The 14408-nt window shown below is 43.4% G+C and overlaps 1 protein-coding gene across 1 annotated transcript; it reads right to left on the reverse strand.

The window, feature by feature from the left end:
• Positions 1–1258: 1258 nt before the first annotated feature.
• On the reverse strand, positions 1259–3966 carry LOC135487008 (cholesterol 25-hydroxylase-like). Its single transcript, XM_064770255.1, has 2 exons — positions 3945–3966; positions 1259–2774 (listed from the first exon to the last, which is right to left on the reverse strand). The coding sequence occupies exon 2, from the start codon at positions 2748–2750 to the stop codon at positions 1806–1808; it is 945 nt and encodes a 314-aa protein (XP_064626325.1). The 5' UTR covers positions 2751–2774; positions 3945–3966; the 3' UTR covers positions 1259–1805.
• Positions 3967–14408: the final 10442 nt, after the last annotated feature.

A 14408-nucleotide genomic window follows, 5' to 3' on the forward strand; every position in this document is an offset into this window, starting at 1 on the left:
ATACTCCTGGGTTCTCCGTGTGATCGAGCCCGAGCCCTATTGCTTGGTAGCCCGCAGTGTTAACCACTAGGCTCTCAAGCTTTCTCTGGTATGTTCTGTTATAGCGTTCTGCGTCCTGTTGTTGTTTCCTTCTTTCAGTGATCCTGTTGGCGGCATGTCTGACGAAAAACCAACATAAATCCAAAACAAGCCCATCTGGTCATTGCGGTTCTATTCATGCCTCAGTCTTCATTGAAATATTTGACGTGTTTGGGTTTCATGATATATACCATTTAGAAGGAGAAACTAACCTTCTGCCATCTCTTGGCGAGCTGTACACTTTAAAACAGGGTGCTCAAACGATGGCGTTGATGGTATTCGTTGGTTCACCGATCACGAATGGGTCCCAGAGCGGGGTGGATTGTTACGCCATCTCCCTGGTTTTGTGGTTCTGATAAAAGATCTATCTTCCATTGTCTCTTACACTGTTTTTAATCTGATCAGATCGATATATAACTACTGGTGTAGAATTGCCAATGGGCAAAGCATTGAAACACGAGAGCAATCAGCAGTCTAAGCCAATATGCTATATTCTATCATTATATGATGTATATACTAGTATATTATATGATGTATATACTAGTATATTATATGATGTATATACTAGTATATACTTTGCAGTTTATACTGCAAAGTAACCCCGTTTTACGGTAGGGCCTATTAGTCTTATTTTCTTTTGCTACTTTATTCTCCTTTCAGAGCGTCAGCCGCTAGACCCAACGACTCAAGCGACCACAACCACAATTCTCAAAATGAAGATGCGTCAAGTGACGAAGGCAAGGCGTCGAATATTTAGAACGCAAGCGATGACGCCTTGTACCTGTACTTGTTCCAGCCTCACCCGAAATCCACCCCATTTTCCATCTTTGTTCGTTTTAAAATGACAATGGCGGGAAAAAACGAGATCTATGGGGGACGTGGTTGGTGTGAGGTGATAGGGGGTATCCTGTACTAACATGCCATACCAGTCGCTACAATAAACAACTCGCATTTTTAGTTCCAGCCTCACCCGAAATCCACCCCATTTTCCATCGCCAGCACAAACAGTCCCTTTTCACAAAGGTTTCACCCCTCTTTCCTATGATCCCGGATCCGCGCCCCAGTAGTCTGCGTCAAACTTCTCGCAGTGGATTATGATATCTGCGGCTACTCTTCCTGATGATTCGTACATGTCTCTTACTGATCGAGAATTAGTAACAAAAAAGAAACAACACCATAGTAAAGTTAAAGTAAAGTAAAGTTAAAACAAATAAATGAGTACCTGTTGTGAAGTTGATTACACAAATACACACTCTTATTATGAAACCCAATACATTGCAAAGTTAATTAAGTGAGTGAGTGAGGACGGTTGTTATTGCATTGTTATGCCGTTTTAGTGTTTCTTTGAAATACGAAACGAACGCATGAGTACTGAAGATATCGTTCCTTCTCCGATAGGCCATACTGCACACCCAGCGGTATTGCCTCCGTTACCTCCGCCCATATTAGACGTGCGTAGTCTGTAAACTTAGCAAGGTCAATACATTGAGGTGAAGATGCGATATGCGGACCAATGACAGATATTGTCAAGGTTATGTTCACTTTTTTGTCAACTTCCATGACTTCCGAAACAACAGCCAATTCTTGCCGTTAGTGTTACATTCCAGTGCATTACCTATGACTGGGAATTCTTCTTGATATTTCTCCAAGAACTTACTAAAAACAAGTGTAATGTAGGATCTGTCTTTGGTGATCGGGTGTGCGGGAAAAGGACGTAAACACTGCAATTAAGATGCTTTCTTTTTCTTCGGTTTTCCTCCGGTGAAGAGTTCGTCAAGATATGTGAGGAAAGGTTGGTAGTGTCTGCAACCGTTCATGTGATGCTTATAATGTAGATACGCTCCTCCAGCAACGCCTTTTGGTAGAAGTTTATCATAACTCCAGGGGAAATCATAGCCGCAATGATTCTCGCAAAGAAGTCCTACAAACACTGGTACAAACAGAAATCTGGTCAGTGGATGGGCGGAGACCGTTTTCAAAGCCTCGTTTGCGCTGAGGACCAAAATGATTCGTTCGGGGACGGACAGAAGATTGGTGATCCTTGTATTGAGGACTCCGTGAGTGTGATGAGCTGCATGGACCCACTTGTACAGCCACATATTCCTGTGGATCAGGAAATGAATAACGTAAAAGATGGCGTCGTATATGAGGACGGCAAGGATAATGTGGCAGACGATAGCCTCGACCTGAGGTGGATCACGCGGCAGAACGCGCGATTCCTGGACTATAGATTGTCGTTTTTCTGCCCATATTTTCGGATCGATTCCAACTCCTTTGTATTTTTTTACCATGAAAGTGTCCAAAAGCATGAGAGGAGTGCAGTATTCAACAGCCTCTAAGAGCATTCGCCAGATATCCGTCTCCAAGCATTTAGCACTGGGATTTATCTTGAAACGATCAAAGTACCTCACTTCTGCAAAGAACCTCGCGAAGGCAAGGTTGAACGTGTAGATTAACGTTGTCCACCATGTCTCGAAGTAGACACAGTTGAAAAGCCAGCTGGAATACAAATACTCCCAAGACCGTTCCACCCAATATTGGACCAAGTCTCTGCGCAGCGCGTAAATCAGGAATGATGCTATCCAGCAGCCTCGGAAGAACCACAGCGCAGGCGTACTGTGGTGGATCCGCCTGACAAACGTGGCGTCGTCATCTTGTCGTGTCGAACCCATGGTGTTGTCTCGGATCGAGATAATCTGCAAATACACAAACACGGAAGGTACCGTTAGGGCCTACTTTCGCGTGGTAGCTGATACTTTTAAAGTTGCTTGGAACAGGACTCTACCTGTTCGTCTCAGTAGTTGTACCAGTTAGGAAAAACACACTTAATATCATAGGGTGTGAAATACGGACATCTAACACGACCACCCCGGTACCCAAACCGCGACCACCAGCTTGGTCGGTCCCAAACTGCAAATTAACCCCGCTAACGCGACCATGAGGCCTAATTGCCGTAATCAACTATGACCGCATCGTATCAATTGGCACCTTCTCGCAAATCCGTGTTGATAGTTAGCACCTCGAACACAATGACCATGGGAATCCATATGAAAATAAATGATGTGTGAGTGAGTTTGATCAAATGTAAGCGCAAATAAAATGAAGAATAAACTTTCTTTTCGACTCACGGTTTGTTTTCATCATTTAGTATTAAATGATGTCAAGAGGCATGCGCACGTAGTTTTTAGGACAAATAAATTATGTTGATTAGTAAGAGTACCAATACTCAAAGTAAAGAATGCTTACTACGTCGTAATATTGATAAAATACGTTTTTAAAAAGATGATTTAATCAGTACCAGTTCAAATTGGCTGAAGTTAAAGCAGGAAGACATCAGGAAGAATTCTCAACATCTTCTCACATCACCTCTCTCAATGTTAGCGGGAAGATTAGCTTGACATCAAGAAGGGCAGCTGCCGATGGTGTGAATAACATGCTTGCTCTAATTAGCATGCTCAAGTTTTAATGTAATGTTTGGTCTAATTAGCTCTCGTCTGTTTATTTACTCATTTACATAAGTTGTAAATTAAACGCAAAACACTCAAGAAAATGATTTTTTATTCGTAATATACACACAAAATTATCGAATCACCCGGTGGCGTAGTCATTAATGCATGTCAATGTACACACAGCATATCTGCCAGGACGATGTTTTGGCGGGAAAACCTACTTATCATTCTTAAATTCACTAACGCGACCACCCCGGTAACACGACCACTTCGGCTTAGTCCCTTGGGTGGTCGTGTTACCGGGGTTCCACTGTATATGTCATTGAGACAAGTGCAGCCAAAATGAAGTTCCACCAAGAGTGTCCTTGCACATTTACGAACACTCATATAATGGCAACGATACCACTGGACCCCTACCTTCTTACAATAAGTGTGCTGCAATATTCTTTCCCTTCAACGGGCAGCACCAAATCGACAATATAAAAGAGACAAGCAACTCAAGACGAGAATATGAAATGATTTTATGGACTTTGCAACGTTGTTGTATGCAGCACATTGCACTGTGAAGTCACGTCGCAGTGGCTGCATGGAAGCGATGTCTGCCATGGCAACCTATCCAGAGTGCATGCTCTTGTGTAATCATAATAACACATTCAACACATTTAGTTGCACTGTTGTGCAAACGGCGATGTGAATGCTGCGACGGACAATGACGTATGTTATATCTATTTTAGTAGTGTGATCTTATAGTTGTGTGCAGTTTCAACTGCCACTCTCGTAAGGAATGTGTCAGAAAAGATTGTTTTGGTAGTGTCTTTGACTACCACTGGTAATGAATGCATCGTAGAGAACAGAGTGTTACATGTTTTGGTATCGGTTGTATCTTGGACTACCACTGGTAATGAATTTAATAGAGAGCTGTAGAGTAATACATGTTTTGGTGCAATTCGATTGGTGGTATCTTTGACTACCGCTGTAAATGAATGCATCTGAAACACTAGAGTAATCATATGATTGCAATTGTCAGATAAGCAGCAACTACATTTTACAAGGTATTTTGACAATGTGTCAATTTGATCTTTGCATAGCCTGATGATGATGTCAGTGTCTACTTGGTGTCCGAGGGCATTTCACTTGGGTTTTCAGCAGTTATCTAGACTAATCAATCGCACCACTATGATAGTCACACCTTACCTGTCAAGAGAGTTTATCCCAAGACACTTGTCGTCAGAGAGCGTATTCCGATATGATCCATGGTATCGGCACGCTTTTGATATAATACAAGGTCAATCCTTGTTCTGATACATCAAAGGAGATGTTAATGTATTCAACGAAGCGAAGTTATAGTATTGTGCATTTAGTAGTTATGATATTGGTAAGTAGGTCAGAGTCTTTCCCATAACCTTTTGGTTCTTATGCCATTGATGCGTTGAGTTTTTGTCAGGGTGTTCATGCGATGATTTATCAGCTAATGAGTAAAATAAGCTACTCACACACACCGAAGGGCTATGGCAATGGTCGTTCATGATGTTTTTCACATTTATACTCAAAACAGTCTATTAAATGTATTGGGATTTATTATTTCTGGGATTGGGCATATGTCTACCAACACCAATACCGGTACTGCCCCTATCAAATGATCTGCGACCCACGGTCAAAGTGGAACAAAAGTTCATCACCACGGCTCTTACAGTCCATAAGGTCGACTCCCGGTACAAAATAAGATAAAACTCCATGACAATGGTCGTAATCACTAAGAATTTCTAGGCCCGGTGCACATTGATAGATAGCGCTAATTACCCCAGCAGTAAAATAGGCCTAGATAGTGACCCGGGTCGCTACGTAGCGCCCCGGGACAGATTGTTTGGAGATAGGTTTGTCCCGGGGCGCTACGTAGCGGCCCGGGACAGATTGTTTGGAGATAGCATTGTCCCGGGGCGCTACGTAGCGGCCCGGGAAGGGTTGGATGGAGTTGGCGTTATACCGGGCCGCTCCGTGATAGGTTGTCGGGAGATTGCGTTGTACCGGGGCGCTACGTAGCGGCCCGGGTAGGGTTGGATGAAGTTTGCATTATACCGGGCTGGTCCGTGATATGTTGTTAGGAGGTTGCGTTATACCGGGTCACCCGGGTAGGGTTGAGTGGAGATTGTGGTATACCCGGGACGGTTTGTTCGACAACGATGCTACCTCTGGTTGGAATAATTTTATTAATGATCACCTTGGTTTCTTTTGATGATTAGTTAGCCTAAGACCGCAGTGGGGTCTCTAAAATGCGCTACCGGTTTCACGACAAATCATCCGAATTCCGTAAATATGATATCAAATCGCATGCAGACACAAGCTAGACTTCAGACATACATAATACTGAAGCCTGGATGAAAGATACAATGTACATGTGCATGATGTACATATATATTGGCCTGGCAAAGTCATGAAGTATAGGCCTTGCTTCAGAGATGTTATGGACATATTAGGTCATTGTCATCTGTTCATTCCTCCGTCTGGATTCTCTCTTGGGATGAGGCACTGCTCTTGATAGGTCTACTACCTGCCATCTCAACCAGGATAGGTTTTACCAGGCCTACCCCCTCAGAGGAGACTATCTATGCAACTGCAATGACGAACAGGGACATCTTCTAGAAAGATTCTCAGTTGGGTTGGGGCACTCCGCCCTTGATAGGCCTACTGCATGCCATGTCATCCACGGTGTGGGTTCTACCAGGCCTGCCCCCATAGAGGAGACTATCTATGCAACTGCAATGACGAACATGGACATCTTCTAGAAGGATTCTCCTTTGGGTTGGGGCACTCCGCCCTTGATAGGCCTACGTCTGTTACGGATCAACTCTGAAACAGTTTCAACTCTGAAAGACACCAACTCAACTTTGAAACTGCATCTCTGAAAGTATGAAAGCCTATGACCGCAGTGGGTTCTCTAAAATGCACTACCGGTTTCACGACAAATCAACCGAATTTCGTAAATATGATATCAAATCGCATGCAGACACAAGCTAGACTTCAGACAAACATAATTCTGAAGCCTGGATAAAAGATACAATGTACAATCATGTTCAAAAGTTTATGGACACCAGTTTTTGCACATTTTCTCAAAAACGGCTAATCCTATTGAACCCAAATTTTCACCAATGGTGGAGAATCTTCTTGGCTATCGAATGACGTGATAGTTGATATCAGGACCAATTGCATAACAAAGTTATTACATAATTTTGAGAGGCATGTTTTGTTTTTTTTTTGTTAATCAATTTTTCAAAACCAAATTTACCCTACATTATATCTTGCACATTGCTAAGACTTTCTGTGAAAAAAATTTGGATAAATCTCATTTCGGTTTTGAGATATATCGAAATATCAAAATTTTGATATTTTGATATTTTGATAATTTGATATTTTTGGGTTTTTTGCAACTGTATCATTGAGAAGTCATACCCAAATAATGAATGGCACCAATTGAGCACAGCTAGCAGCTAATATTGCTGAGAAAAGGTGGATACTTGGTAGTATGAAAATGTTCATATTATAATTTCAAGATGTTCCTTTAGTTGAAAATCAGAAAAAAATCACCATTCATTCAGGGGACATGGGTACTACTAGGATATATCGAAAAATCAGAAAAATCTCAAAATTTTCAGAATATGGATAAATAAAAATTTTGATATTTTGATATATCATGAAAAGTAAATGATATTTTCAAATACTTTCTTCACAGAAAGTCTGAGCATTGTTATCTGTATGATGCAAGATTTATACTTCGATTTAAAAAATCCATCAACCAAAAAGTGAAAAATAGATGCCTCTCAAAAGTATGTAATAACTTTGTTATACAATTGGTCTTGATATCAACTATGATATCATTCGATAGCCAAGAAGATTCTCCACCATTGGTGAAAATTTGGGTAAAAAAGGATTAGCCGTTTTTGAGAAAATGTGCAAAATCTGGTGTCTATAAACTTTTGACCATGAGTGTACATGTGCATGTAGTACAAATATATTGGCCTGGCAAAGTCATGAAGTAATAGGCCTCGTTTCAGAGATGTTATGGACATATTTATTATGTCCTTGTCATCTGTTCATTCTTCCGTTTGTTTCATATTTTCTTATTGATTTTGAAACCTTTCGTCCTTATATGTTAATGTTTTTGGAACAAAGAGATTGATACCCTGTTCACGGATGTGTAACAGCGCACTACTCCATGACTTGTGTAGGCCTACTACTGTACGTGCATGCGTGTGTGCACATACAGTCTGTTGATGTACACACACGCTGTGTATGCCCTATTCCTAATTGACTCCTTCCCGCCCTCGTCACCAAGGCAACCCCAATTAGACATAAGGAAGTCCAGGCTTCATTCGTAGATGTTCTCAAAATTGCCGAGCACTACCGAAGTTGGATGGGATATAGCAATGCAGCAGGCGGGTGGGAGGGGGGGGGGGACTCTTATAAATAGGCTAGGCCTAGAGATAGGTTGTGTCGTGACATGTCCTCGGCGACTGTTGTCTCATATTTAGGCGTACTCTCGGAATAAGACCCCAGCTGGGTGAAACACTAGGCCTACACCCCCTGCCTTATGAAGTATATAGGCCTAAAGGTTGTGACAATCCTCACTGTTAATTGTCTCATCTCTCCGAACTATGGGTTGTGACGTGTCTCCAGCGACTATCCTGATAGGCTAGGCTACTAGAGGACACCAAATTTGGTCCTGCCTAATACTATTATTATCATTATCCGCATCATCATCATCTTCCGCTAGGCCTAAATGGTAGGGCGCAGTTTGCGCGTTATTAACCATGAAGTAGTTGCTCATTACGCAGACGGTGCACAGACGTTTATAAAATCTTGGTCGGTGCGATTAAAACGATAAAATCTGGTGGTTAAAATGGTTGTGGTCTACGCGGAGCTGGAGGCTAGGGGTCTTGGCAGATGTTGTCGCTTCTGGGAGGGTGTTCCAGCTTCTGATCGTTCTGTGGAAGAAGGATGATGCCTCTTGCTGGGTGGTATCTGTCCAGGCCTCGGGTCCTCGGGTCGCCCATGGTGATGGAGTTTGGGGCGACGAAGTCCACGAGGCTGTGCCGGATATTGTAAAGCACTGTAGTGATGCCTTCCTTCTCCTCTCTTTGAGTGTATCCCACTGTAGGGTTTGAAGTTGGCGGGTGACAGATCCTGGTCTTCGGTCTCTGTATTCATTGGTGACAAAAAAAATCGCGCTCCTCTTCGTTGAATTCGCTCCAGTAGGTCGGTTGTGACTGCCCTTTTTACGACTATCTGCATCTTAGTAAGGACACCTTGGTCTTGCCTATGAAGGACACTGTCAGCAGCACAGCAGCAGTATGCTGTTCTTTGCGATCTGTCTCATCTTGGTAGGCCTAGCCCCCCCCCCTCCCACAGGACACATTGGTTCTGTCTATGATATAATAGGTTGTGACTGTCCTTTGCGACTATCTGTCTCATCTTGGTAGGCCTAGCCCCCCCCCCACACAGGACACATTGGTTCTGTCTATGATATTATAGGTTGTGGCTGCCCTTTGCGACTATCTGTCTCATCTTGGTACAGCATGACACATTGGTCCTGTCTATGGATATTATAGGTTGTGGCTGCCCTTTGCGACTATCTGTCTCATCTTGGTAGGCCTACCCCCTCCCACAGGACACATTGGTTCTGGCTATGATATCAACGGTTGTGACATGCCCTAGCTTTGCGACTACTGTGTCATCGTGGTGCAACAGGACACCTTGGTTCTGTCTATGATATTATATGTCCTTTGCGAGTCTGTGGTCTCATCTTAGTATATAGAACACGACACCTTGCCCTGCATTTTATCAAAGGTTTACATGTCCTTTGCGACTATCGGTTTCATTTTGGTACAATAGGACACCAATCTTTCATACCACATTATGTATGAGCATGACATTTTTGAATGACAATTATCTTCACAACGAATAACAAGTAGGGCCTTAAATGTCATTTATTTGTCTTTCCTTTGGTGAAAACTTAATCTAATCACAGTCATACAAAGTTATGTTATAAGCAGAATACTAAAATGCTATTTTCAGAAGATTTTGTATCTGGGCTGAAGCATAAAAGAGGTGCAAACAATAATCAGTATTTCTACAGAAAAACTCCATTAAAGTCATCTTTTATACACTACAGTGCATGCCTAAACCTGTCCAAGATGGGCAGCCCAAAAGAGCCTATAATAATACACGCTGCTTGGTTCAAGGCAAGCTGGTTCCAACAAACACAATAATTAGGCCTATATCCAATCTTAATTACTACAACACAATCGCGTGGCATACACATGGGTGAATTCAGGCCTTTTAGGTAATCCCCACGCGTTTATTAAGCGGTCGGGGTGAGGAACTGGGTTGCTTATTGGGGGTCGTGTGTTGGCGTCCTGTACTATAGGCCTACCTAGCTATAGGGTATAGGCCTACATAGGGGCTTGTGGTATTCGACTCGATGACTCGACGACGCGATGACTCGATGACGCGATCAAGTTGGAATCTTTTTAAAGAATATCACTGCTTGGACTGTAATTTATACATAGAATCATAAGTGGAGGAAAATAAAAAAGAACCGATCATTACCAACCCCTTTCCAGCTGTTTTCACCGTATCTAATCCGACCATTTTTCGTTTCCTACAAGTTCGCATTTTTGATAAAACCATGCTCCATGTTGCTATGCAAGCCACTGGTATCTTACCGTCAATACAGCTAAATACACCTAAATATGGCTGGTTCAGATCAACCTCCTACCCAGGTTCTTTACGAGCAGAAATTCCAATGTTAAAATGACACGCCAGTTCCTGGAGACAAGGTCGGCTCTGGATATCCGTTCAGCACGGCAATATTAAATGTCCTATACACCTTTCCAGAAATGGGGCGCTGAGTGTCCGAAATAGTGATGTCATAAGGGGAAACTAGGCCTATGGTGGAGGGACAAAGGAGATAGTCATGGTTGACCAACACACTTGAATGCCTTTAATGACGGACAAGGGGGAAAAAGTTAGTTCCAATGCAAGCCACCAATTTCGGAAAGCATGTATAGGGGCTGATGTATTGGGGGGGGGGGGCAAATTTCAAGGGACGGAAGAGGGACTGAGTGACTGAGTCTAAAAAACTGCACATATGCGAAATTCCGATTGTTGACAGACTACCACATGACATCTGACATTGGCCACTAGAAGCTTGTTTGTCAATTAAATCTCCGGTCATTTTGCATGCTATGAAACTTTCGCGAGTCCTTTAAATATCAAAATCAATCGCGGGGACCAATCTTCAGTGGCCATGGCGGGGGGGGGGGGGGGGCACATCCTTCCACATACCGAAGCTGGGTATGGAAAGGCCGAGCTAAAACCACTGTTGTTGCAGCGGTAGCCCGGAGACCAGGATCATGGGATTCCGTATTTTAGCAAAATCCATAGCAACGATCGCGTCATCGAGCCATCGCGTCGTCGAGTCATCGAGTCGAATACCACAAGCCCTACATAGGCCCCTACTGAACATATATTTCGTCTCTCCTCATAGGCCTATGCTTCATGATATATCTGTAACAGCCCCATGGGCATTAACAAGATGAAATAAATTGAATTGTACTATGCTTTGTACTATAAGAAAACACTTGGTGTTTAATATCTCTGTGAGATACAAAATAATAAACCAAATAATAAACCAAATTGATAATAATCCCGGTACTGTATCTGATTCATTTAGCCAGAGTCATTCTAAACAGTTGTTTAGAATGACTCTGATTTAGCCCTGTGGATCCGGTGTAAAAGTAAAAAGTGTCCCCCCTGGAAAAAGTGTCCGGCCCTATTGTATTCTGCAATATGGTTCTATAGAGACCCTGACCGTCAATAGCTCAGAGATTGAAGCGCATAATAGAATCCTTTGTTCCCGGACATTTTAACCTAGGACATTTTAAACTTCTCACCGGCATGAAAAAGTTTATTTTTAAACTGAAGTGCTTATCCCCGAATTATATAATTATTCGAGCAAAGCAAAGTGGGGCTACATCGAGATAGGCCAACTACTATGACCGCGGGTTACCGGTTGCAGGTCGCCTGTACAAAATAAATAATTGTATACGCCTACTGTGTCCGCAGGTTTTAGCCGGTGCTAGAATAGCACCACACATAGGCCTATTACAGGTATAAAAAAGGTATTTTTACAGGCGACCCGCAAACGGCTAAAACCCGCGGACACAGTAGCCTAGACTAGTAAGCCCACTGGTATAATACCTGGTTTTACCTGTAATATGCCTATGTGCAGTGACATGCCTAGCACCGGTGAAATGTTTTTGAGTGTTTCTGTTTTTGAGTGTTTCCCCTCATTGTTTGGGAACGCTCAAAAATAGATTGACGAGTTTTTCTGTGTATCCCCCCTATTGAAAAGTCATGGTCTCTCTAGCTGCCTATTGTTTGGAAACACTGAAACATGGGGAACAACCACAGATGTTACACCGGCTATAACCCGCGGACACAGAAGACATTATTCATCTTCTCATCCTCGATCAATTGCTGGCTAAAAAGGCCTAGGCTTAGGCCTAGATGTATAATAATATACTCTGTCTGCGGGTTTAAGCCGGTTGCGGGTCGCCTGTACTTAATACTGAAATAACATTCATTTTGAGGAAAGGGGGCCATTATCAGAGGCCCCTTGTTTTCAGGTATAAAGCGTACGCATTAGGCTGTCTAGACTGCTCGACTAAAGCAGCGTCTCAATAGTCCCCACAGAAACAGGATGGGGTGTATGTTTCAGAGAGAGACGAAACACGCATATCTCCCGGGCATAAATTTGTCCCTGGTAGATCGGGATGGCCTTACAAGGACAAGTCCTGTGGGGAGGGGGGGGGGGGCTAGGCCTACCAAGATGAGACAGATAGTCGCAAAGGGCATGTCACAACCTATGATATCATAGACAGAACCAATGTGTCCTGTGGGGGGGGGGCTAGGTCTACCAAGATGAGACAGATCGCAAAGAACAACATCATGCTGCTGTGCTGCTGACAGTGTCCCACATAGGCAAGACCAAGGTGTTCTTACTAAGATGCAGATAGTCGTAAAAAGGGAAGTCACAACCGACCTACTAGAGCGAATTCAACGAAGAGGAGCGCGATTTTTTTTGTCACCAATGAATACAGAGACCGAAGACCAGGATCTGTCACCCGCCAACTTCAAACCCTACAGTGGGATACACTCAAAGAGAGGAGAAGGAAGGCATCACTACAGTGCTTTACAATATCCGGCACAGCCTCGTGGACTTCGTCGCCCCAGACTCCATCACCATGGGCGACCCGAGGACCCGAGGCCTGGACAGATACCACCCAGCAAGAGGCATCATCCTTCTTCCACAGAACGATCAGAAGCTGGAACACCCTCCCAGAAGCGACAACATCTGCCAAGACCCCTAGCCTCCAGCTCCGCGTAGACCACAACCATTTTAACCACCAGATTTTATCGTTTTAATCGCACCGACCAAGATTTTATAAACGTCTGTGCACCGTCTGCGTAATGAGCAACTACTTCATGGTTAATAACGCGCAAACTGCGCCCTAACATTTAGGCCTACCGGAAGATGATGATGATGATGATGATGCGGATAATGATGTTAATAATATTAGGCAGGACCAAATTTGGTGTCCTCTAGTAGCCTAGCATATCAGGATAGTCGCTGGAGACAAGTCACAACCCATAGTTCGGAGAGATGAGACAATTAACAGTGAGGATTGTCACAACCTTTAGGCCTATATACTTCATAAGGCAGGGGGTGTAGGCCTAGTGTTTCACCCAGCTGGGGTCTTATTCCGAGAGTAGGCCTAAAGATGAGACAACAGTCGCCGAGGACATGTCACGACACAACCTATCTCTAGGCCTAGCCAATTTATAAGAGTCCCCCCCCCTCTCCCATCCGCCTGCTGCATTGCTATATCCCATCCAACTTCGGTAGTGCTCGGCAATTTTGATACGAACATCTACGAATGAAGCCTGGACTTCCTTATGTCTAATTGGGGTTGCCTTGGTGACGAGCGCGGGAAGGAGTCAATTTGGAATAGGGCATACACAGCGTGTGTGTACATCAACAGACTGTATGTGCGAGTGCGACTTTCATGCGAGTTGCGAGTTGCGAGTTACATTTGCGAGTTGCGAGTTACATCTGCGAGTTGCGAGTTGGATTTACCACAATTTGATAATTTCAGCAGGCAACTAAGTTAGACATTCCTAGACCCAATCAATGACACTGGTAATGAACGACTGGTAATCAATGGCCAAAAAATGTTGAACTAGCCCAACTTGCAGAAAAGAAAACCCCCATGGTTATTCTTTTCTGCGAGTTGCCTGGCTGAAATTGCCAAATCATGGTAAATTCTCTTGAATTTGGTCATGTATGGCCACACTGATAGGCAGCCTCATAGCAGAGATGCCCTCTCTCATTTCCAGTATCATTGATTGGGTCTAGAAATGGCTAACTAGCCCAACTCGCAGAAAAGAAAACCCCCAGGGTAATTCTTTTCTGCGAGTTGCCAGTTGAAATTGGCAATTTATGGTAAATTCTCTTGAATTTGGCCATGTTTGGCCACACTGGTAGGATGCCTCATATAAGAGATGCCCTCTTTCATTCCCAGTACCATTCAATGGGCAAAACATGTTGAAATAGCCCAACTCGCAGAAAAGAAAATCCACAGGGGTAATTCTTTTCTGCGAGTTGTCTGCTGAAATTAGCAAATCATGGTAAATTCTCTTGAATTTGGTCATGTTTGGCCACACTGGTAGGATGCCTCATTTCAGAGATGCCCTCTCTCATTTCCAGTGTCATTTATTGGGTCTAGAAATGGCTAACTAGCCAAACTCGCAGAAAAGAAAATC

The sequence above is a fragment of the Lineus longissimus genome, chromosome 4 (assembly GCF_910592395.1).
Source record: "Lineus longissimus chromosome 4, tnLinLong1.2, whole genome shotgun sequence".
NCBI classification, from domain to species: Eukaryota; Metazoa; Nemertea; class Pilidiophora; order Heteronemertea; family Lineidae; genus Lineus; species Lineus longissimus.

Bases quoted from the DNA above. Each gene is read 5' to 3' on its own strand.
- LOC135487008 (XM_064770255.1), bottom strand. From the start codon at position 2,750: ATGGGTTCGACACGACAAGATGACGACGCCACGTTTGTCAGGCGGATC.